Source organism: Symphodus melops (genome assembly GCF_947650265.1).
Source record: "Symphodus melops genome assembly, chromosome: 22".
NCBI classification, from domain to species: Eukaryota; Metazoa; Chordata; class Actinopteri; order Labriformes; family Labridae; genus Symphodus; species Symphodus melops.
Window position 1 is genome coordinate 11,395,777 of NC_136712.1, and position 26,173 is coordinate 11,421,949.

At 38.5% G+C, this 26,173-nt stretch overlaps 2 protein-coding genes across 2 annotated transcripts; both read left to right on the top strand.

Annotated features, from left to right (window-relative positions):
• Nucleotides 1-459: 459 nt before the first annotated feature.
• ano6 (anoctamin 6) lies at nucleotides 460-16,606 on the top strand. The gene is made up of 20 exons (XM_079335165.1): nucleotides 460-806; nucleotides 5,448-5,518; nucleotides 5,901-6,029; nucleotides 8,017-8,082; nucleotides 8,169-8,456; nucleotides 8,806-8,919; nucleotides 9,007-9,122; nucleotides 9,320-9,454; nucleotides 9,553-9,658; nucleotides 10,177-10,237; nucleotides 10,394-10,539; nucleotides 10,882-10,959; nucleotides 11,386-11,614; nucleotides 11,712-11,881; nucleotides 11,957-12,054; nucleotides 12,229-12,359; nucleotides 12,971-13,176; nucleotides 13,318-13,514; nucleotides 13,750-13,855; nucleotides 15,176-16,606. The coding sequence occupies exons 1-20, from the start codon at nucleotides 713-715 to the stop codon at nucleotides 15,398-15,400; spliced, it is 2,766 nt and encodes a 921-aa protein (XP_079191291.1). The 5' UTR covers nucleotides 460-712; the 3' UTR covers nucleotides 15,401-16,606.
• A 3,035-nt stretch (nucleotides 16,607-19,641) lies between these two features.
• Nucleotides 19,642-25,353, top strand: pwp1 (PWP1 homolog, endonuclein). Its single transcript, XM_079334959.1, has 15 exons — nucleotides 19,642-19,842; nucleotides 20,794-20,852; nucleotides 21,027-21,202; nucleotides 21,335-21,420; nucleotides 21,735-21,831; nucleotides 21,992-22,102; nucleotides 22,234-22,364; nucleotides 22,602-22,675; nucleotides 22,773-22,869; nucleotides 22,979-23,040; nucleotides 23,112-23,223; nucleotides 23,665-23,755; nucleotides 24,096-24,217; nucleotides 24,361-24,466; nucleotides 24,647-25,353. The coding sequence occupies exons 1-15, from the start codon at nucleotides 19,777-19,779 to the stop codon at nucleotides 24,733-24,735; spliced, it is 1,479 nt and encodes a 492-aa protein (XP_079191085.1). The 5' UTR covers nucleotides 19,642-19,776; the 3' UTR covers nucleotides 24,736-25,353.
• Nucleotides 25,354-26,173: the final 820 nt, after the last annotated feature.

Below are 26,173 nucleotides of genomic sequence, written 5' to 3' on the forward strand. Positions count from 1 at the left end.
ATTGAAACAATAATTTATTACCCTTTCTACAAAACAGGTTGAAACAGACTTTTTTTCTTTTGAGGATGACTGAATATTTGCCTGTGCTGGAGCTAAAAAAAAATACAAAACAACTTTTCCCTGCTAAGCGCTTGGCTGTGTGTCATCTCTGCAGTGACAGGAGCAAGAAGAAACATTAAAATATTTGATACAAATTTAAATCGACACATTTTATCATGAGGCAAAGACGATGCGAAATCGTAGGAGGGAAAATCAAGTTTGCTTACAAGTTGAATGCCCTCAAATCTATACTGCATAAAAAGTCAACGTATTCAATTATGACATCAAATTGTGAATGTTGACATGAATACCGAAAAACATATTTCTGTGTTGTACGGTTTTTATACCGAGCAATATACACATTTTCAATACATTGCTGTGTAAAGTTAAGACTTTACAAAGGAGAGCGTGTGCGTAAAGGCTACCCAAGTTTTGAGAATGAAAAGTGGGCGTTACTTGATTTGTCAAATGTGGCTGAACAACATCTACAGCCGCCTCCTCCTTCGACCCCACCCTTCTGATTTCTCTCAAGTCACAACTTGAACAAAACTTCATGCGTCGGAATCAATAAATAAAACTTAAGTAATGCGCGTAACAGACACACAGTCGTCTTTCAGAATATCATAACGTGTTCGTCTTTTAGTGATGTGACTTGAACCCTCCGTGAAGGACGATGAGCGATAACGACTTCTGTGAGATGGACTCCATGACGGAGACAGAGGAGATGGAGGGTGAAATTGAATTGGGCATGATAGAAGAGGAAGTCGGTAAGAGATCTGCTTGTATTGTTATCATATCATGTCGGTTCATTGACACTGTCTTCACCTAACTATTTCGGAAAACTAGCTGTGAACTTGAGACTTGAAATAAATCGGGTCAGGTCATCTGATGAAAAGCTGCAACACGTTGCCCTTTTCAGCTTTGTAACAATGAATACTTTCAAAGGTGCATGTTTTTATTTATCCTCTTTTCCACAATCATGTTCATTGAGCACAATTTTGAAATACATGCACCTAACTTGAGTATATTTTCTCTAACAGATTTATTTAGAATTGTCTGATTCTATCTTATTGATGACAAAGAAAATGTGTTTACAGCTTAAACATTTCTGGCATCATGAAACAGGATTTGTGCAACAGACTTTTAAGTGTCTAAACTAATATCGCTTTAAAATTTAGATCTTACACCTAGCATGTGTAGCAGAAAAACTTATTCAAGAGGAATCAAGCGCACATCAGCATAATGAAAGACAATATATATGAATAACAGATCATTGGCAACTTTTAGTTGAAGCCAAATCTCTTCCATGGGTATCAGGTGGGGCTCCTCAACAGGCTATAAGAGACTTCAACTGATCGCATCTCCACACACTTACTATTGTTGTTTTGCATTTTTCACATTCCTGAAGCTTCAAACTAAAACCCCAAGTTAACTTCAGAGTACAGTAATAAACACCCACGGTACACTATGTTGATGTGTTTTTACAAATGTTAACTCACATACTTGTATGTTGTTGCCCACCATTAGTTATTTTCTGATCTGATAAGAAATCAGATCAGGTTAAATCACAGCTCCTCCTAAAATGTTTTCCTTTGACTTGTCCGTAACACATTTCAGTATGGTAATATCTCTATTAAAACTATCAATGACTTTTTTAACCATATATCACAACAAGGCACGCTCAAGTACACAAATTGAACCCTTTTCACTTGCAATAAATTATTAATCTTAACATGTTTTATCTGTCTTTGAAGCTGTGATAATGTTTGCTTAACACAGATTGACTCAGATGATCATTTCTTCATTTGAGTTCAATAGAGTGCAGCTCACACGCTGTTCTGATACAGGAAGTACATTTTTTTAGTGATGCCACATGGGAGAAGCATTGTGAGATTAGATCAACAACAAAGTGTTGTGCATCCTTATTCTGCATTTAAGAAGAAAAAGAAATCCTGTCAAAGAACAGCTGTTTCCGTCAAAGACTAGTTCTTTCTTCTGCGGATCTGGTCTGCTTTTATTTCTACATGTGTCGTTATGGAGAGAGCTCTCTAGAGAGGAAGTTGGGTGGGTGTGTTGTTGTGAAAAAGCTCATTTTCATTTGAGGCGGCTTATGGGCATAAACTCAACATACTTCTCTAAAGAATCATACATAATGGATCACTGTAAAGAGGTTTTGTAATTGTTGTTGCTCATAGTTTTTTTTTCCAGACCAAAGTTGTGAAATGGTGATAAAAAGAAAAGCTTGGATGACTGTCTGAAAAAATAGCCTCAAGGAACAGTCATTAGGGGCTCTTTTGTTATAAGTATAATGACATGCTTTAGGTCTCTGAGCACTATAAGTTAAGCTAAGGTTTCAAGCTTTAATAAAATGTAGACTGTGAGGTCTGTTGGGTCTGCCATAGAAACACATCTTTGATTATTTAAAGAATGGCTCCACTGTGACGTTTCACAGTGTGTTACTAAGGGCAGTGTTTTGAAACAACATCTGTCTTCTTTTAGCTTTGTCTTGGATCGTCATTTCATATGGAAAGTCTGACTACAGGGTATTTTACACATTAGATGACAGTGGTGAGAATCCCTGCAGATGGGGAAACACCACAGTGCATGTTTTAAAATGCCACAGTGGTGGTGGTGATCACAAACTTCTTCCTTTTTTACATAGAGAGTTTGAGGTATGTAGAGAATAAGGGGAAAAAACAAGCAAACCAGCACAGCACAGGGTTTTGTAAAACGAATATATAACAGGAAGGTAAATGCTTCTCAGTCTGTTATGGAAAATGAGTAACAAGTGCTGTTTCTGATTTACTGAGCCAGCACATGGTCATTATTATCTTGGTCTGTTTTTTTTTTTAGATGTATCTTTTTGGGCTTTCTATGCCTTTATTTTAGGCACTCCAAAGGAGTCACAGGTTGTGCCGTGCCGCCCACTCTCTAGCACCTCTCTACATGGGGAGGTGCACTAACTGCTAGACAGCAGTTAGTGCACACTCCCCATGTGCAGTTTCATGTGCAGTTTCATGGTCAGTTTTAAGGTGAGAGTATGCTGGTGAGGCTATGCAAGGATTTAATTGGTCAACGAGACTTCAGATTTTTTTTAAAAAACAAGCAAAAGGCATAACTGTGGCTCTGGAAAACCTACGTAAGCACAGCAGGGTTTTTTGCTGAATGCTGACACCAGAATGCTAAGAATGAAATTCCTAACGTGCTCATGTGCAGGTATGTCTGCCATGTTATCCATCCATCCATTTATTTGCAGGCCTAAGTATGATTAAACTTGGCTCTAAGCACTGCTTCATGATCATCGGAATGTCCTTGATTTTGCGTTGTAGTAAAAAAAAAATTCAAGTTTTTGGTTGTAATAACTGACCTGTCAGTGGGAAATGTTGCCCAAAGCTATGCTAGCATCATTGAGGTATAATAACTAGAAAATTACTTTTATCCTTCTTTCCACCTTACTTGCTCAGAGTTCAGTGTATTTGGAAAACTTTTAAAAATCTGTTAAGACTATTTTCTGTAATTGATATTGTTTTTTCGAACATAAATGTTCCATACTTGCTGTGCCACTTTGCATTTAATAGTGATTGGGATTGATACAAATTAAAAGTACAGGCCACACTTGAGTCAGACCTAAGCCAAAAATCTTAACTAGCTTTCAATGTTATTATACTGAAATTACTCAGCACCATTTCCGCTTCTGCCCTGCTTCATCAATCAATCAATCAATCTTTGTTTGTATTGTGTCAATTCATAACAGGTGTTATCTTGAGACACTTTACAAAAATGTCTGTTAACATTAACAAAAGATCAGGTAACAAGACCATGCTCATCGTTATGTTTACAAAAAGCAGGTAAAGGACCTTTCGTATTGCTTCATAAATCTGGGATCCTAAATAAACAAATACACAAGTCTTTCAGTACACATAGGGCCTGATTTACTAAGATCCTAAGAGTAATAAATTGCGTGTTCACTCCAAAAGATTGCACGTTTGGTTTGTTGGCGTTTTGCGGGTGATCTATTGAGAACATTTATGTGAGTAATAACAGGTGCAGGATGACCTCAAGCGCAAAATACGTATTAGTTGGAGAGGCAAATGAACGTCCAGTATTTTCGAGTTATTGCAGATGAAAGTGAGTATATCCAAAAGACCATTTTCTTCCCTCCAGCGAACTGAGTCCTCTGTGACATGGGAACTCAGGCGCGCCACACAGACCATTGTTGTTCACCACAAGCTGGTCAGTGCTGTGTCAGATCGGACATATATGCTCTGGCAAAGAGGTATCTGTAATGTTGAAATTCTTTTGATTGTAGAGGCTGTGAATGTTCAGTTAACTAAGCAAAATCAAAAATAAATGAAAGTCATTTATTTTTCTGCCATTCACAGTCATGTTAAAGGGGACATATTATGCAATGTTTTCACCTTGTCAAACAGTCCCTTGTAGTCTAAATTAAACATCTGTCCAAATATAACGTGAATTAAGCACCAGAGGAGGTACGTGACCCTGTAGAAACCAGCTCTCAGAACGCTCCGTTTTGGTGTGTGTGACTCTTTAAATGCAATGATCCCTGGATCCTGGATTACCTTCCTTTCAAAGGTGTTACATTTAGACACGTCACAATCACCAAACATGCCTTCGTAAATCTCAATGCGTGTAGGCCTATTAACTTAGCTTCTTTGTATTTTCTCCTACCAGTATTTTGTTCGCTGGGGCAGAAACACCTCATGTTGCATATTCATTAAGGCAAATGTACTTATTGGACAATACATGTTGTTTTGCTGATATGAAAGATGCAATCCTCACTGCATGCTGTTAGTAGATAAGATATCACATTTTTTTCCGGTGGTATCCAGTTTGCACAAATTTAAAACAAGTAAACCTTAGTAAATCAGGCCCATCAGCTTTTTTTCTGATTCATCCCCTCAGGTGGTTAAACTGTTTACAGGTGGCTCAACTACCTACACTGACAACAAACAAACCTCCTCTGACCTGACTTTGTCATTTATGCAGTTTGTGTGCAACCAGCTGAATAAAAAATGTAATATGTTGTTACATGATAAGACAGTAATTGAATACTCTTGGTTGTTTCATTCTTAAGATCATGTATGTATTAATGTTGGAATTAAAACATGATTAGAACTACATTAATCTGCAGCCGAACTTATTCTGGACACAAGAGCAGGGATTGGAAACTGTTTTACAATATACTTCATGTTGACATGATATTAATATAAAAGTAATTCTTGGAATACATTTTAAACTTCCTTTTTTATTGTAGTATTTAGTATAGTATTCCAGAAACATGCATGTTAAGAATGTTATCTACTGCATATTTTAAAAGCATTTATGTAATTTTAGAATGTTTTCTTACTTTATATTTCTTGTTTGTTTGTTTTTTGTCTGCTCAACAGTTTATCCTGAGGAGTTTTTACCAACATATCACAGTATTAGAGAAGGAACAAAAGTCGCCAAAGCACAGCTGGTGAGTTAAATCAAGCACGTGAGTTACAGAAGCACACACAAAAATGTAATGTAATAATTTGAGTACTTACATATGGCTGCAAGAGCTTTACTTTAGTAGTGTCACAAGTCTGATTGTGGGAGAGAGAGAGAGAGAGAGAGAGGTAGAGAGAGACATGAAGGGCGGGTGTCATGATGCTTGTTGACTCTACCCACTTCTTTTGCATGGCCCGCATTGCATGCTAAATAGACTGTAGGCTGGTCAAGGTCGGTGTTATTTAGTACCTGTATAAGTGTACACACACACACACACACACACAGGCCTTCTCTTGTGCATCATGGAGGAAGAGGAGTACGAGTTTCAGGACGTAGAGTTACCAGATGTGCCTTGTTTCTGCCCCCAGGAAGAGTTTAACGACAAACCCGACTCCTTATTCTTCAACGATGGTGTCAGGAGGATTGACTTCATCCTGGTCTATGAAGATGAGGATAAGAAGGATTTTGAAAAGAGGCATACATTCCAGAGGCGCAAGGTCAGTTTGTCTTTTTTTTCAAATTATTTTTATCACTTGGAGTCGCTTGGACTTACTGAGTGTATCAAATCGAACAAATTAAATAACAATATCACTGACAAAGAATGATTATTTAATGTTGAATTTTTAAAAAATAATTTGGTAAAAAATAATTTGATAGCATACACTCTTTTGTAATTAAAGTGATGCTGCATGAATTTCAATATAGTTTTGCAAAAATTTATGCAAATTCAAAACAAATTATTATAGTGCAGTTAAGCACTGATTAAGACATGATATAAAGTCAATCAGGTATCAAATTTGTACCTCTAAGTAAAGTTAAAGTTGCATAATATACAGTACGTCTTCTATATTTTGTTACAGACACCAACTGTATTGACTCTGTCCTATTTGTTCAGGGAGTTGGCGTTAACAGAGTCACTGCATTATTTGATAAGATAAGATAAGATAATCCTTTATTCATCTTGCGAGCTAAGAAATTTACAATTATTTATTATTGTATTACTTATTTACTTGTTAAAAGATTTCTTTAACTATCCAGGGAAGAGAATAACTGAACGCACATTGTGTTTCCTGTTTAGTTCCTTTGTACTTCTTGTACTTCGTGTTTATTCATCATGGTTGTGAATGGTGAATTGTTCAATTCAGCTCTTCCCTAGAATTGGTGGTGGGAGTCGTACAGTTAAAGAGCCTCCTCTTGTCATGTATGTCACAGAAATTAAAATCTGATGTATATATGGATGTGAACTTCTTCTGGTGTTGCTATCAGGGTGCAGAAATCTTCCCAAAACACACAAGTATACTGAGTTGGTGCATGATTTAACAGAGGAAATCCGAAAGCAAACAGCTATTCCGGGTTTATCTGAGCAGCCGGATATTTAACATTCAGCCTAAGATTCCACATGTTTTGCCCATCACAAATCAACTAGTGAGATTGGGGCAGAACCTCAGATTACAGATACATGTTCCAACATACCATGGAATAAATTCTTTCTGTAACGCTTCGGACTACCATACACCCGCAGATATTAGAAACAACAGTGTCGCAATCAAACCCAAAATGTGTCTTGTGAAATCTAAAATTTCAGTTGTTTTTCCAGAAGTGATTAAATATAATGAAATATGTATGCAGCAGACATAAAGGAACATGTCTCAAAGCTGATCAGCCAGTTTAAACCAGTTCCCTAAAAAAAAGGTGCAAAAGCAGAGTTGAGCTTTTGCAAGTCAGGGCTGATGAGCTTTAATCTGCACTGGTGCAATCCATAATATATAATGCAATCCAGTGTGAAATTTGTGGTCAAATATTATCTCTACCAGTCACTCCCGGTAGTTACACAACTGTTTTTCTATACTGACTGTGACTGCTGCAAGAGAGTGGCAGATTTTAGATTGACTCAGCTAAAGTGTTAGCTTAAAATGATCTTAAAAAAGCTTTAAAAATATTTCATTATGCTAGCCTGAATTTTCAGGCACATATTTCCTTTCGGCCACTTAAAACAGAACAGATAAAAAAAATGAGCACCGTATGATTAATGTGCTGCTGTCAGTCTTTGAAAGGTATTCCTACGAAGGAAGCGAACGCGACAGTGAAGTGAAATTGTTTACAGGTTCTTTAATTGTACTTTCAGAAGGTTTGCAAACCTTGGGAGTCTAGCTGTTCACTTTATTGCCATATTTGGTGGTATGCAACCAACAAAAACGTGCTTTGACTTGCATGCAGTGTTGTCATTCTTTGCTACTATGTAAAGTGTAAATAATGACTATGCTATGGAAATGGAACACGTCCAAGCAGAAAGTCTGTCAATTCTGTATTGTGCTAAAATAAAATCAGTTACCGGTCACATTCAAGCAATAACATTGAGACAGTTGGATCAAGTCAAGATTGATAAGGTGGTCATGTAGAGGCAAAATAGGCTTTTGTCATAAAACACCAAAATAGAAATGATTCTTGATCTTTAATCCTGGATATTTGCATTCTTAATTTTAGCGACGACGAGAGTACTTTGAAGCCAGTCTGATGAAGATGGGAATGGAACTGGAGGCAACGCAATCAGTAAGTATATTGCCCACAACAGCTTTTTTTTTAAAAGCTCTTTTACAAAAGCCCTTATTTTACAAAATCCTGTTTTTGCTCTGCAGGTAACGGACGAAAAACTGATGTTCTTAAAAGTCCACATGCCGTGGGACGTGCTGTGCACCTACGCTGAGGTCCTGCACATCAAGCTTCCCATCCAGCCCAACGACCTCTCCTCCCGGCCCTCCCCGTGGCACTACTTCTCCTTTATCTTCAAGCACTTCTACCCCAATGAGAACTTGATCCACAAGGAGACCGAGTTCTTCACGGCCCCCTTCGAGAAAGACCGTCTGGAGTATTTTCACGTGAGGGACAAAGACTTGTTCTTCACGCCGTCTATGAGGAGCAGGATGGCAAGTTCTTTTTTTAATATATTTATAAATATATATCAAATTCTATTATCCAGGATCTTATTTCTTTCAGGATTTATGTCTTTATTCTAAAAATTCTGTTTAGTGGACATATCAAAAAAATGTCAAGCTCCTATCAAAAAAATCACTTTGTCTGACTTCTACACCTCATGCATAGAAAAAAAACTATTATAGAAATAAACATTACTTATCCAAGTGCCCTTGTTTCCTTTTTTGTATTATTGTTCATAAAGAGGCTCCTATATTCAATTTAGTCTGTTTCATAGCCAACTAAAACACATCTCCCATGAGCTTTATATATGTTGTGATGCAAAAACTCTTCTTATTTCAGGCATATTACATCCTGAGTCGTTCACCCTATGAAATACGAGGCAACATAAAGAAGTTTGGTATTACCAAGTTACTGGACGGTGGAGTTTACAAAGCTGCCTATCCTCTCCATGATGTATGTTTTGCCATTTGCAGTCTTTTTTGTTTCTAAAAAGCCACTATGTATGTGTTTTTATGTTTTTTTATATATTTGCTATTCCAGTGCAGATTCAACGTCAAATCAGAAGAGGAGGGGTGCCCCAATGAGAGATATCTGCTCTATGAAGAATGGGCCCATCCCAAAAGCTTTTACAAGATGCAACCATTGGACCTCATAAGGTGAACAACATTTTCTACATCCTTTCACACAAATAGATATGAGAATGACTTTCCAATGGCAGCTTTTTTGTGTCACTCAGATCAAAACAAAGGATTTTATGTAAAGTTGTGACTTCTATGTGTCCAAATATGCAGAAAAAAAAAATTTCTGTGAATAGTAGATATTGTTTCAATAAAATAATACTTTATTTCCACAGAAAGTATTATGGGGAGAAGATTGGTATTTACTTTGCCTGGTTGGGTTTCTACACAATCATGCTCGCTATAGCAGCTGTCGTGGGACTGGGTTGTTTTATTTACGGATACAAAACTCAAGAAACCAGCACATGGAGGTACACTCACGAAGATTAACTTTAAATAATATTAATTTAAGGAGATATTTTGAAGATAAATTCCACATTGGTCAGGTTCTTTGTTTTAAATCCTGCAGCAAAGAGGTGTGCGACCCTGATATTGGAGGAAGAATTGTGATGTGTCCGCAGTGTGACAGGGAATGCAAATACTGGAGATTGAACAGCACATGTGAAGCTTCGAAAGTAAGTTTTAAATCTTGTGTATATTTATTTTTAATGTGATTCTTTATTGTTTGTGACATTGTTTTCCTTATGATGGCACTCAACAAACAATGGAAAAAAAGATCTGCTGCAACTGGATATGGTTTGTTACAACCAGTGGCATGCAGTGGCTAATGTTAGCACATGAAAGTGAAAAAAAAGCACTTACCAACATCGATTTACTGTCTTTAGGATGTTTGTCTACTTGTGCTACTGTTGCAATATATAGTATATCAGCAATGAACTTCATTCCTAACTGTGTCTCCAGGCAACAGCTGTGGATCTCATGTGGGGTAAAGAATAGTTCTAGATATAGATAAGAATAGTTCTCTTTCTGTGCTCTGGAGCCTCAACCTAGAGCACAGTTACTGAACTTTCACATTCAAATGTTTGTAGCTATTATTATTCCCTGAGGTACAGTGACTGACTCACACTAAAGCAGAATACAACTCTGACTATTTTATCCTCTGTGTTTCTCTTTTTTTTTCTCCATCTCTTAGAAACTTTGTATATTTGATAACTTTGGAACGCTGGTATTTGCAGTTTTCATGTCAATCTGGGGTAAGCTTTCTGGAATATCTTAAACATATCTGATTACATTTTTTAAAAACCCCAGAGTATATACCAGCACATACAACGTATGAAGTTTTCTTCCTTTTCTCTTTTATAATTGTCTTGCTTGTTTATTTTTTGCTCTTGTTTATGTCCTGGCTGCAGTAACTTTGTTCCTGGAGTTTTGGAAGCGCTATCAGGCGGAGCTGGAGTATGAGTGGGACACTGTGGAGTTCCTGGAGCAGGAAGAGCCATCTCGGCCAGAGTATGAGGCCAAGTGTATCTATGAGAGGAAAAATCCTGTCACCGGGGTAAACCATCCACACAGACATTTCTTGATCAGTTTTCTCAACCGCTAAGGCTTCTTGAGCTTTCAGCTGAGCAGCCCCCTCATCTCTGGAACTCACAAATCACCCGTGACACTGACTCTCTCTGTCTAAATACTGACTTTTTAAGTATCACTTATTGATTGCTCTTGCTCTTTTCTGCCTTTTAATGGGTATAATTTCAGACTTTTTTATATATTACTGCCGGTCTTATTGTTATTCTTGTTGTGACAATACAAGTTTACTTTTATGTTTTAATTGTGAAAAACAAGAAACTGTTAAATGATACTTTTACAATTATTTCAAAGTGTTTGTTTTTGGATTTAGGTCAAAGAAAATGTGCCATACACAACCTGTGGACGATGTTTTCGGTTGTCGTTAGGAATCGGGACAGTCTTATTCTGGGTAATGTTAATAAATCCAATTTTTGTTTTCGTTAATATTGTCTTGCATACATTTTTACTCTCATGAGATCCCCTGTAACAATTCCCTTAGAATGATCATAAAACAACTTTATTGTTATAATGTTTAAAAAAATGTTCATGAAATGCATTCCTTAAATCAACTTTACAAAATGTAAAAAAAAGAAAGCAAACATCAACAATGAGGGATTATTTATTAGGAATTTAAGTACAGTTAAAAATACAACAGAAACCATCTAGAAAAGATTGGCTGAATGAATTTATATTTTCTAATTCAGTTAAAACATTTTGTGTAAATATCTACCAAAAAAGGGGGAAACAATTAGACCAATAAAACAGAGCATTACCTTCTCGTTTCAATTGGAGCTGAATGTTTATTCATTTTCTTTAATGTGATTTCGTCCTTTAGGTTCTATTGATCTTAGCGTCCATAGTGGCCATCATTGTCTACCGCCTGGCTGCTTTTTTTGCCTTCTCCGCAAAACTCAGAGCTCAGGACCTGAAGGAGCTGGAACCCTTGAAGGAGTATGTGACACCTCAGATGGCCACTGCTGTTACAGCTTCCCTCCTCAGCTTCGTCGTAATTATGATTCTTAATATTCTCTATGAGCGAGTAGCCATCTGGATCACAGACTTTGGTGAGTTTTAATGTTGCTTTCTTTTTCAGCAGACTTACAGTAAATCAACTTGCATTGAGTAACCCAAAACGCCCTCTCATTTGATGCTTGATAACAGAGCTGCCCCGTACCAGAACAGACTACGAAAACAGCTTGACTCTGAAGATGTTCCTCTTTCAGTTTGTCAACTATTACTCCTCTTGTTTCTACATCGCCTTTGCCAAAGGGAAGGCGGTTGGCTATCCTGGAGCACCTGTTTATCTCCTTGGAAAATATCGGAACGAGGAGGTACCATAAGTGCATCTTAAAGTGCGTCTAATTCTCTCTCTACTTATTCTTGACTCTTTTGCTGTTTTTCTGTAGTGTGATCCTGGTGGTTGTCTGATTGAGTTGACAACACAGCTCTCCATCATCATGGGAGGGAAAGCCATCTGGAACAACATCCAAGAGGTCTTGCTACCGTAAGAAGTCATAGTGTGGGATTAATTTTTGGTCAAATACTAAGAACCAAGTTGTACGATTAAACATCACACAATAAGTTCAAAGTGCAGCATGTCTCCAGTGAACACGCATGTAATTGCTGCTCTAAAGAAGCCTAGTCACTGTTGCAGTACTGTGTATCATCCCCTCCATAGGTGGTTGAAGAATCTGATTTCCAGACACTGCACCCGTGTGGACCCAGAGAAGGTGATTCCTCGCTGGGAGCAAGACTACCAGCTCCAGCCCTTTTCAAAACTGGGACTCTTCTATGAATATCTTGAGATGGGTAAGGGTGAAAAAAAATCTTCTTTAATCACTCTGTAATTATACATCAAAGGTTAACTGATAGTAGACAAAGACATCCCTTTTGTACAAAACAGGCTGCACCACACACTCAGGTTCTTGCATTCAACAGTGGTTAGTTACTGTAAGTTGCAGTAACTGGAACTTGTGGGTAACAACTGAACTAGCTAGCTTGCTAATATATACAACTCCAGCTGGTTGTGACTCAGTGGTAGAGTCGGTTTTCGCTCATCTGGAAGGTTGGGGGTTGGGAAAGACACTGATCACCCATATTTCCCCAACTGCTATCACTACTGTGACTGTGTGTGAATGGATTATTTCTGATGGGCTGATTGGATACTTTATGTTGTCGCCTCTGACATCAGTGTAGGAATGTGGTATAATTGGGTGAATGCTTAGTGAATGTGACATGTAATATAACAGTTTTCAGACGACCATACATTATTTAGATCATTTTAATACAGTTAATTTACAAGTATTAAAATCTAATGGTTTGCATACTCACTACGGAGTAGGCCATTTCAAACCAAAAGTACCAGGTGCCTCTACAGGAATGCTGCCAGTTTTTTTATATGCATGTTCTGTTTCTCACAGTTATCCAATTTGGCTTTGTGACCCTGTTCGTGGCCTCCTTCCCTCTTGCTCCTGTCCTGGCTCTTGTCAACAACTTGTTTGAGATTCGGGTTGATGCTTGGAAAATCACCACTCAGTTTCGTCGCATTATGCCAGAGAAAGCACAGGATATTGGAGCGTGGCAGCCCATTCTACAGGCTGTTGCTATACTTGCTGTTGCAACAAATGTAAGTCAAAAGTTACTCTGTTGAAATCAATATCAACCAGGCAGATTTTTCTGAACAAAAACTCTAGAAATGCCACAATGTTGACAAAAACAGTCTATTGGACTATAACAACCTTAACTTGTTGTCCTGGTTGCTCAACAGGCCATGATCATTGCTTTCACGTCAGACATGATTCCTCGTTTAGTCTACTACTGGTCTTTCTCTGTGTATCCATACGGAGATTACGGAAATCATACCATGGAGGGCTACATCAACACATCGCTGTCTATATTCAACATCAAAGATTTCTCGAACTATAGCCGGCCCTTGAGCACACCTTACAACATCACAACATGCAGGTAAAAGGATTCAGCCCTGTGTGTGCTGCTATTTTCCATTCTGATTGACCAGAAAGCACTGCTTAACACAATGTTAAAACTTTGACATTGAATTCAGGATTTTAAAGTACACAGAGACTGGATTTTTTAAATCCCCACTGAAGTAAATAATATATGATGTAATCCTTAATAATAAAAAAAAAAAAAAGCACAATATATGTAAGATATTTTATTATTTAAAAATGTCCCTCTTTAGGTACAGAGATTTCCGGTACCCACCCGGGAATCCCAGAGAGTATGAGTTTACAGTCTACTACTGGCATGTGATCGCTGCCAAAATGGCTTTTATAATTGTTGTGGAGGTGAGTCTGAGCCTTTAACTGTATATAAAAATGGGTGATGTGTTTCCATCTTTTCCAGCTGTACAAACATAGAGAGTGATGGGAGCTGACTTAATGCACATTCGGAACCAGCCTAAGGAGCCTTGGTATTGACATCCTTCCCCTTTTGCTAAGCAGAACTCTCATTAAATTGACCAATAAAGAATCAGAGACCCTCATGTTAGCACAGTCTTCAGCAGAACAGATTCTTGGTTTCGGTCTGAAGCAGACACTCACTCATGGAAAGTTCCTCCTCCACTCTGGTGCAGACAGTGCCGCAGAAGCAGCATTTCCCAACAGAGCTGTCAATCATGGCGTTATATCTCTTTTTAAAGCCTCAAATAATACATTTAAACTAAACTAATTTCTTTCAGGAAAGAGTTAATGGCGAATGACCAATTATTTAGTAACAATGTCTTTGGAGGGGACAAGACTCAATCGTGAGGACTTCATGCATTCGGAGGGGTAATGAGGCTGTTGTAGCATAGGACACTCCCTATGGAGTCTAGACACTGGTGGTGGTAGAGAGGAATAGAGGCTGTAGTGTGGGTTGCAGAACCTCAATCTGGACTCTGCTGAGCTGGATGGAGGTGACCGGGGGAGAGGGGGGTTGCAACGGTTGCACTGAAACGACAGAATACATGGCCATAGTCAACTGATCACCAGAGGAAGTGAATGAATGTGTAAAGGAATACCTGTCGTCCAGCGTGAAATTATGCTGAGCTCCATTAGAAAAATTAACACTTGGGCACAAATCAACATGATAAGAACTAACAGTAATAAGAGAAAGTATGTTTGAGAAAAATACATTTAAAGTGTATTTAGATTTTATGGTTGTGTCATGTCCCATCTTTTAACCAGCAGGATGTGGGCTTCATGACCTAAACATAAACAGCAGCCAGTCAGTAAGGGGACCATCAAAGGTTTTGGCTTTACCTTTGGACAACTGTCATGTCACCCATATTTGTATACAGTCCATTTTTTTTAAATACAACAGATCTAATTGTTAAAACATTAATTATAAAACATTAATGGAGGTGTTGTCAGCCCCATGTCAGGCATCATGAGCCTGGGATCCGGCTGAAGATATCTGCTTCTTAAAAGGAAGCATTTTCTTACCAATGTAACTTTTGCTGCTTTGCGGAAAAGTACTCCTGATGGATTAGGCCGGGTCTTTGTAATCATAACAATGAGTAAGGTATTTTACCTGCTTTTTGAAAAGCATCTTGAGATAACACGTGTTATGAATTGGCGCACTACAAATAAAGATTGATTTATTAATTTATATTCTTCTTCCTGCAGCACATTGTTTACCTTACAAAATTCATCCTGTCCTATGTGATTCCGGACGTACCGTACACTGTCAAAGAGCAGATCAAACGAGAGAAATATTTGACCCAGGTGATCCTCCACGAGACCAACCTGAAGCTGGTAACCAAACGCTTGAAACCAGCCAAAGACGAGAGAGGAGAGCAGGACACGGTAGTAGAGCTTAAAGACGATCAGGAACTTTCTTTGGATTTCTAATTGTTGACGGAAAAATGTACAGATGAACATTCGGAACTATTAAGAATATTCATCTTTAACACTGTGAAAACATGACGACCCAGTGTTTTGCACAATAGATCTTCATGCCATATTCTGGCTAACATCTTGGAAACCAGTGACTTACTAAAGGCATGAAATAAGGTATTGACTTCTGTCATGGAGAATGTGTAACATAATGCAAGAAAAAGATGTCCCAAGTATAGTATGTGGCAACTAGAAAAAGAAAGGAGGAACCACTGTTGTCTTGTTTCACTCATGTCCTCCCACTCTTAACTTTATCAAGCCAAAACATATATGAGTGAAATAACTGTGCATTTGTCCTCTTTCACCACTCAAACTGCCCCCTCTTCTGAGGAACTAGGTGAAACATTCTTCTTTTTTTCTTTTTTTTTATTGCCAGATGTTCATCATCAGATGGAAGTACACAGTTATTAATACAGCAATTATTCAGTTGGCACGTCCTTTGAAGGACATTTCCACATTGCTGGCCTGTACACTTTATGTTATTGACTCTGACATCAAAGAAGTTGAGTTAGTATTTTTCTGTTAAAGCATTTAATGGTAATTTTTTTTGCCAGAAAGTCTCCTTTTAGCTCCATTCTAACACCACTGCACTGCCTCATCTTTACACTTGAGCTACCTGAGTTGCCAACAACTACCAGTGTGGCATGATTGCCTCAAATTAAAAAAGTCCCAATGCATCAGTATTATCAAATACAAAGTTGCAGCACTTTTCCATGTAATGGGGGCACTTTTTTTTTTTACTTTTCTCTGTCTATTACCAAAGACTCGTATTGATCTGTAAATAAACAAGTCATATAAACAAAATACTTTTTTTTTTAAGTTTTGTTCAGCTTTTATTTTTTTGATGAGATGCATTTATTGTATCCCTACTTCTGTTGATGATGTTAGTATTGTCTGTTTTTCTTTTGCATGTACTCACATAACATCACATGTCTTGACCCCTGCACAACATGAGACTGCATGTAACGTCCTGTAATACAGTCATTAAATCTTTGTGTCTAGGCTGTAATTCATACTTCTGCTGTATTCTGGTCTGACAATGTTACTATAACCACTGTGTATATAAACATTATCATTTACCAGCAATGTCTGACTTTGTATTTCTGACTTGTCTTTTCAATATATGGAATTCAATACGTTTTTTTAATAAAAAAAAAAAAATAAAGCCACTGTTCAGTCTGTTTGTTTTATATTTTAAACATTATAAAAAAACCTATAGCTTCATATGTATGCCTTTTTACTTTGTCTATCTTTTTTTTATTCTCTACTTTTCACTTCTGATATAACCAGATTTGTTTTCTCTTCGATCATTAAAAAGATGAGGATTAAGATGACTGAAGGGCCACAAAACAAACAACAGCATATTCAGCTCCACCATCACCATCAAGCTGTACCACTGTGGGACTTTTCAAATCAGAATATTATAGATTATATCATGGTGTAAAATTAACAACTACATAAAATGATGTAAACAAGTATATATGCTTAATGGACCTTTTCTAGACTGAGGTTGTCATTTTTTTCCATCCATCCATTTTCCACTGCTTACCCGGGGCCGGGTCGTAGGGCCAGCAGTCTTAGCAGAGATGCCCAGACTTCCCTCAACCCAGAAACTTCCTCCTGCTCTTCCAGTGGGACCCCAAGACGTTCCCAGGCCAACCGAGAGACATAGTCTCTTTAGTGTGTCCTGGGTCTACCCCAAGGCCTCCTCCCGGAGGGACATGCCCAGAACACCTCCCTAGGGAGACATCCAGGGGGCATCTGGAACAGATGCCCAAGCTACCTCAGCTGACTCCTCTCGATGTGGAGGAGTAGCGGGTCTACTCCAAGCTCCTCCCTAGTGCTCCTCACCCCATCTCTAACCTGGGTTAGAGATGGGGTTTGTTCAGCACCCTACGGAGGAAGCCCATTTCAGCCATTTGTATCCAGGATCTTGTTCTTTCGGTCATGACCCAAAGCTCATGACCATAGGTGAGGGTAGGAACAAAGATCGACCGATAAATCGAGAGACTCGCCTTTTGGCTTAGCTCCTTCTTCACCATGACGGACCGTTACAATGACCGCATAACTGCAGACGCTGCACCGATCCATCTGTCGATCTCACGCTCCATCTCCCCTCCACTCGTGAACAAGACCACAAGATACTTAAACTCTTCCACCTGGGGCAAGGACTCCTCACCGACCCAGAGAGGACAAGCCACCTTTTTCCGGTCGAGAACCATGGTCTCAGATTTGAGGCCCTTAGAGGTGTTGATTGTCATCCCGGCCGCCTCACACTCAGCAGCGAACCACTCCAGTGCATGCTGGAGGTCCTGGTTCGATGGAGCCAACAGGACCACATCATCCGCAACTGGACACCCATGACCCCTGGCTGCACCTAGAAATTCTGTCCATAAAAGTATGAACAGAACCGGTGACAAAGGGCAGCCCTGCCTGAGGCCAATGCGCACCAGGAACAGGTCCGACTTACTGCCAGCAACGCGAACCAGGCTCCTGCTCCGGTCATACAGGGACCGGACCGCCCTTAGCAAAGGACGCCCCCACAGGACGCCACGGGGGACACGGTCGAACTCCTTCTCCAGATCCCCGAAGTACATGTGGACTGGTTGAGCGAACACCCATGAACCCTCAAGCACCCGCTGGAGAGTGTAGAGCTGGTCCAGTGTTCCACGGCCAGGACAAAAACTGCATTGTTCCTCTTGGATCCGAGGTTCAACTAACAGCCGGATCCTCCTCTCCAGTACCCTGGAATAGACTTTCCCAGGGAGGCTGAGGAGTGTGATTCCCCGGTAGTTGGAACACACTCTCCGATCCCCCTTCTTGAAAAGAGGGACCACCACCCCGGTCTGCCAGTCCAGAGGCACTGTTCCCAACCTCCACGCGATGTTACAGAGACGTGTCAGCCATGACAGTCCCTGCACATCCAGAGGATTAAGATACTCATAGCGAATCTCATCCACCCCCGGTGCCATGCCACCAAGGAGCTTGCCATTTCTCCTGCAGACTGCATTTGCCAAAATAATAACAGTCTCAATTATTTGAATGTTCCACACTATCAGAAAGTAATTAAGCTTATTTTTTTCAGCCTGCAGATTATCAGTCGTTTTTTATTCCAACGATGCCACTAGAGAAAAGGAAGGCAGCAATCTTATACATAGTATTGATTGCTTTATTGGAATTACTGTATGTCTCCTCTTAAAATTCAGGTATATGACAACTGTATGACATACAAGGCAGACCCTTCAGGATGCAGGAGAGTTCAACCATATAAAAAAGAGTTCAAACATATAAAAAAATAAAGGAATTGCTGTGTCCTTGTCATTCCAAACTCTATGACAAGAAAACATAAAAAGTACATAAAGATGGTATTTACTGCAGGGCTTGTTGTTTTGGAGTGTGAGGGCATTCAACATGGCAAATGCTGTTCACCTTCCAGCATGAAATCTTGTTATGAAAACAATCACAGTTTATAACGTTACCAAGAACACCTTAAGGTGATAACAATGAACTTGAAGAACCAGCTGAACTGCTTTTCAAATAAAGACGTATCTGTCATTAAGACTCCGTATATCCTTATATGGGCCTCTTCCTTTTGCTCTAAACTTGCAGCATAGACTCTCTATTGTCTTCTCCAGGTGCAATACTTCAAGGACACTTTCTTTATCAGAAACTAACACACGAACATCACCCCACCTCTGCTAAAACTTCTGCTGACACAGCAAACCAACATTTTAGAGGAGGCACCTTACTACTGTATATAATCCTGTGATTTCTTACATTCCTTGTCTACTCTCTGGTTTTGGTAGCTGTCGTGCGAGTCAGCGAGGTAGACCCTCAGCTGAGACAACTGCTTTGTATTTCCTTGCTTTATTAAACTTGCTGGTTTGTTCAATTTGAACCTGAGTCTCTTCTCTCCCTTCTCTAAGAAAACCAACACGCACAAGGTGACTTAAAAAACCCTGAACATTCAGTGAACAATATTGTGACTTGTAGATGTTTCACTTTTAACAGTGGCTTGATGACCACTGTTTTCAAATAAAAGAAAGTCCTAGGTATATAAAATGTACATGCTTTTCAGATTTAAAAAGTAATACAATCAAATAAAATATTTGCTAAAAAAAAGATGATGGATGTAATGTTTTGGGACTAAATAAATGGATGCTTTATTTATGATCAGGCAGTTAGATCCAGTACTATTCTGACGTCATCTTCATGCGACAGCGGATCTGTTTTCGCTCACATGTGCATTCTTGAAGTGAAGTAGTTTTGACCATAAACACACGTTTGTGAGTTTTTTTAGTTTGATTGATAAGCAACACTGTTCTTCCAGAATGAGTTCCCAGATAACATGTGTTGGATGGGTGGGGAGAGGCGTTGCCAAGGAAATCCCGGACAAAGTAAGTTTCAGCTTGGCTAGATAAGGCCGAACAGTGGGTAAATTGTCAACAGAGCAGCTAATGAAAATACTGAAATGACGAAGATTAATAGCCCTTTTTTTGTAATTTCACGTTTCTTTCTGGTGTTCCAGGTAATTTTAAACATACGTGTCAGCAAAGATGCCGTTTGCATATATTAACATGTAACGTATTCCAGGGGTGTCCTAACTTTTCAGCTCACGACTCCCAAACTAAAGGTGCAAGAGACTGGAGACCCCCACCATAGACTGTATATGACCCCAACTCTCCCTGGAGGGGTTCAGGCACACTAAAGAACAACACACGAATACAACAGCCTAGAAACCCTAATATTATAGTAGATACAGAATTACTGATAAATACCAGTAATTCCAACCAATTTTTTGTCCACCAAGACAAATTGCTTGTATATGTACTTGGCAATAAAACAACAATCCCATGTTAAGACATACCCAACTTAAATAGATACACATTGTGTCAAGTCGAGAGCACTTGGCGCCTACATTGTTAACTGGCGTTCATGTTTAATGTGTAAAACACATTAATTGAGTTCTATGTGGAAGTTTGGTTTATTTAAAATTCAATGATAAACATTATTGTAGAAATACGTTCGCTGAATGGCACACGTTTCAAGATAGTGGCTTCAGAAATGTTATCCAAAAAGATGTACACAGTTGAATGAATCCAAAAGTGAATTTGAAATAGGATCGGAAATAGCATGGCTTTGTTTTACAACCCATAAATCAGGGTCATTATTGATCGCACAATAAGATTAAAGGCTTCAGCAATAGCTTGCTTTTCTTATAATCTTTTTTTTATAGCCCCAAATGCTAAGACAAAAGTATTTTATATCGTAGTCTCTCATTTTCAGAACATGAGTTGTGTGATTTTTTTTTTAAACTTGTTTAAGTCACTTTTTAAATTCCATTTTAGGTTGAGCTGAGCCAAGAGGAGCTTCAGCGCATCATTGCAGAAGCTAAAGAGGAGCTGGGGTGTGTAAAATTCTAACAATCATTAAAGTATGTGCCTCTACTTTATCTCTATTGAGATTTAAAAAGTGTGAGCACTGCCAGAGAGTGAGAGTTGAGTGAAGGAAATAATTATAATATAATTAGTATCCTATTTTTTACCACTTATTCATTTGTTCACCTTCTCTGCTAAATCAGTGAGCTAGCAGCTGAGGAAGAAGAAGAAGAAGAGGATGGTGAAGGTATTTCTTCAGATCCTAATAGTAATATCACTGAAGCTGCTGAAGCACCAAAGAATGGGAATAAAGAAGTACCGGAGGAAGAGGACGAACTAGCAGAGTATGGCTTGGATAAATATGATGAAGAGGATACAGGTAATAAAAGTGGGAGGTTTGTTGACGTAGCATATACTTGGTGTGCTGTGCACAAACTAATTTGTGATAAGTGTGACCACTTTGTTTAGGCTGACCAAGTAACTATTGCTTTTCTCTCACTCTTTAATAAAGTGGCCTCTAATCTGGGTGACAGTCTGGCTGGGCTCACAGTGTTCAGCTCAAATGACGAGGATCCTTACGTGACCATCAAAGACACAGTGAGCAACCTGAAACATTTTCATTCCTTCACATTCTGTATAGTCCATCCTATAACCTTGAATCAACCACAAACATGTGAATGTCAAAATGTATAAAATTAATTGACAAGTCTTTAGAATATGGTTGAAATGATAACTTCTGTGCACAAATGACCACTTTGAGGCTAATTTGCACCGGAGGGATTTGGAAATTGTAAAAAAGAAAATGTGTTAAGTAAAGTCAAAAAAGGCCTGCTGGTTGTCTTTGCTGTGAAGAATTGAATATTGTATCTTTCCATGCCTGATGTCTCAGCTTTGTTTGTTTTGCCCTTTAGGACCAGTATGAGCGAGAAGACTTCCAAATCAAGCCCAGTGACAATCTCATCCTGACTGGCAGGGCTGAGAAGGACTGCTGCAATTTGGAAATCCATAGTAAATATTTTGAGTACCATTTCATGGTGTTTAATAGAATGTCAATGCATAAAGAGATGATATAATTAAACAAAACTGAAATAAATTAAGTCTTTATCCCAGACTTTTGAGATGATATAATTCCTAAATCTTTTCAATGATTGATCTCTTTGCGTTCCAGTTTATAACTCGGAGGAGGACTCTCTGTATGTGCATCATGATATTCTGCTGCCAGCTTACCCACTGTGTGTGGAGTGGTTAAACTTCGATCCTAACCCTGGAGAAGGACCTGGTGAGAAAATTGTATAGAAGGGGGCTATAATTGACCCAGAGCTCACAATAGCCTTAGAAGTGTCTCATTGTGTTCACTTTTTTTATGTTTGGTTACCTAACCTTGTTTTGCTCTTTGTTTACTTACCACAGCTAGCTATGCGGCTGTAGGCAACATGACTCCTCAGATAGATGTGTGGGACCTGGATGTGGTTGACTGCTTAGAGCCGGTCTTCTCCTTGGGGAGCAAAAAGGCCTCCAAAAAGAAGAAGAAGAGCAAGAAAGTACAAACTTGTTTCCTTTACAGTCTTTACAAAAGCACATGCAAGATTATTTATTTTTTTTATTATTATTTTTTTTTTCAGATTTTTAAAAAATAAAGTTACAATTTTTTAACTTAAAAATGTATGTGTAATGTACATCCAATCACTGAGGTAGTTAATGTTTGTCTTGTTTTTATCCATATGTTTTGTTTTGTTTTGTATAATACCTCTATTTCTACCTACATTCGTTTATTTCAGGGGGCCACAGCAGCAGAACCTGTCGAGGGACACACTGATGCAGTGCTGGATCTATCCTGGAACAGATTGGTCAGGTCAGTATTTTAATGCCCTTTGTGACAGATATTTATATATTGGTAATGTTTATTATTATTTAGCTGTACTACAAATTCTCCTTTTCCTCTTGTTTAGGAATGTGTTGGCCAGTGCATCAGCAGATGAATCAGTTATTTTATGGGATCTTACTCAAGGCAAGCCGGTAACGACTCTGCGCAGGCAAACTGATAAGGTATTATTTGAGAAAAAGATGCTTTGTGTAATTCACAGCCTATGTTTAGTGTTACATACTCAGATTTTAAGACTTCAGCTTCTTAATACGTAAATCTTCTGTCTTTCAGGTTCAGACGTTATCATTCCACCCTTTTGAGGCACAGACTCTTTTAGCTGGATCATACGACAAGTCAGTTTAATCTACTAATGTTTTGTTTTAGTTTCCTGGTGAGTTGTAGACTTAACATTTCTTTCTTTCAGGACCACAGTCCTATATGACTGTCGAAGTCCCGATAACAGCCACCGCACCTGGAGGTTTAGTGGTCAAGTGGAGCGTCTCGTATGGAACCACTTTTCGCCTTGCAACTTCCTGGTGAGATCAGCAGTATTCTTCTCGGCCTTGAAAAGTTTGATTTCTAGGCATGCCATATGTCTTTCTTTTTTTTACAAGGTGTCATTAACATTAACATTCTAGTTGTTTTTGAACAATGTAAAGTTTTTAAAAAGAGACAGCATGGTCCCCCAATCTCTCCTCAAAGTAGTGTCAGTGTTGGCAAACGAGTTCTATCACCTGTCAGGTGTCGTGTATATAGTATTCCATTTTTTGTGTATCATTGGTTAGAGGGAAGGGCATTCACAAGTTATTACACACATCAGGTTTCCTGTCAATCACATACAGTACCTCCTTAAATTTGTCGTCATTATTGATAACAAAATAATATTTTCTGTGTGCTTTATTGGGTATCATGCTGTACACTTTGTCTGTTTCTTTAGCTAGCTCTATGCTTAAATGGAGTTTGATGTCATGTTTCAGGCCAGTACAGAGGATGGATTTGTCTACTGCCTCGATGCACGCTCGGATAAACCGGTTTTCACACTGAGGGCTCATGATGAGGAAGTTTCCGGTAGGAAGAAGTGTTTGCATGAACATTCAAATAACCATAAAATATTCCTCATCCAAAATTTATGAAAAAATAGCTTGTTATTGAAGAATCATGTCTAAAAGATTCAAACATGGGCTGACATTCCTTTTGCATGCAAGACATTTTTTGGAAAGTTGTTGCGAATACACACATTTTTGACCAATGGATTTCAATTTAGATTTGGTTATCTGTTTTTGAAGTTATAGCTCATGAAGAGCAGGTGTCCCTGGGGCAAGGATAGAACTTTTGCCTTTTAAAGGTTTCGGTATTAGCAGAAAAGGTTTTGTATTTTGATGCCATACCTTCTTTTATGTTGCTGCAGGTTTGGACCTCAGCAGCCAGATTAAAGGTTGCCTGGTCACTGCATCAGCTGACAAACATGTGAAGATTTGGGACATTTTGGGCAACAAACCCAATCTGGTGCACTCACGGGATATGAAAATGGTAAGACACTTACGAAATGAAGTCATGTGTTTTTTTCTTCCTTTAACAGAAAACCAATCCATATCAAATGAATTTAGACTATTTAAAGTCTTGATGTTAGTGGTTATTTAAGGAGTTGTGCATACTGTTCTTTCTGTGAACAGGGCGTGCTGTTTTGTGCTTCGTGTTGCCCTGATCAGCCCTTCGTCTACGCCTTTGGGGGACAGAGGGATGGCCTGCGGGTTTGGGATATAAGTGACGTTGCAACAGGTATAGTTCACTGGATGTCTTCTTCACATGACAAAGAATGTGCTGTTCTTTATAAAAAATTTAAAAAAAAATTTAAAAAAAAGTTAAATAGTTTATTTGATTCTTAAAGAAGCATGCCTTAACTTTTTTGAGTTCAGTTGTTAGATTTATTAAAGCTGTGTTTTCATTGTTTGTTTTTAGTGGCTGAGGTGTTCGGCAATAGAGAGCGACTTGTGGTAAATGCACAGGCATCGAATTCAGCAGCCACAGCAGAGATGGAAGTCTCCTAGTGGGGTCCTGGATTCAACAACTAAATGTAAATTTGAATAAAACTGAGGATTCCCAGGAAAAACTCAGGCGGCTGCTTGCTGGTGCCCTTCTCATTGTGCAGTCCATGGGAAATGGATTTGAATAAATGAATGTTGCATTCATGAAGGATTTGAAAGATTTGCCAGAATGCCTACCTAACTACAACTGAAAAACATGTTCAGCTTGTGTTGCTGCAGAAAACAACTGTGGGGATGCACACACATAGATGTGTGAAAAACACAAGTAAAGGTGTCTTGTATTCATACAAGGGAAGACTTCCAGGGTTTTTTTGTCTATTCAAATATTTGATATTACTTTGTTAAAATGTTTTAGATTTCTTTCACATCTGTTTCATTTGGCCATTTTTTGTGCATTTAACAATGCTTTCTGCTCTTAAGAGTATTTTCACATGACAATTTGTACTCTTGACATTGCATACCGGTGTTTCCTGGTAGTCATCTTTTGTAATATGAAATTTTGAAAAAAGCCTGTGGACACACATCTGGGCAAAGTATTGAGAAATGATAAACTCATTAAAATATATATGTTCAACCAATAAATAAAAACACTTGATAATGTCAATCTTTTTTTTTTCTTTGGACCCTTCATCTTCAAAGTTTAAGAATATTTTACATCTATTTATTTATGATATTAGAAAACTGATTTAGAAGGTATCCTCCAAGGCAAGGGTCTCCTACAAGGAGACCCTTGCCAAGAAGTAGCTCTTGTTTTATTTTTTTGGAAAGTAGCTCTCATCCTAAATGCGAGCTACCAGTAGCTTGCAGGCCTTCAATAAGTTGCTCGCCAAGCAAATCCAAAATATAAAAAAATTAAAGAAAATAAAAAGAATCTACCCTTTGCATAAACAAAACCTCACTCATCGCTAATTGTATGTACTTACTACAACTCAAGATCCAATAAGATTCCAATGCCCTGGCTTGACATCATGCAGTGTCCGGAATCTCATTAAAGGCAAGCATATAATAACATTAATATACACTGCTAAAACAAAACCGAAATAAGGAGAGAAGAAGTAGCTCTTGTTTTATTTTTTTGGAAAGTAGCTCTCATCCTAAATTCAATTCAAAAAACTTTATTTGTCCCCAGGGGGCAATTCAAGGGCACACAGAGCAGCAGATAACGACAGTGCAATTATACTAAGACATTTAACCAATCAACAAAGAAAGTGTCAAAGAAGAATAAGTGTCAATGGTGGTTAGAATACAATCACAGAGTTAGATACGAAGAACAGCAGACAGTAAGTGTCTAGATGTTAGTACAAGTTTAAAAAAAAACACATGTCACAGAGTTAGATTCAGAGGACAGCGACTACGTGAGATGTAAAAGGGCATGCATGTAACAGATGAAAGCAGACATGTGAACAGATGTACAGTATATGATGTAACAGACATGCAGTAG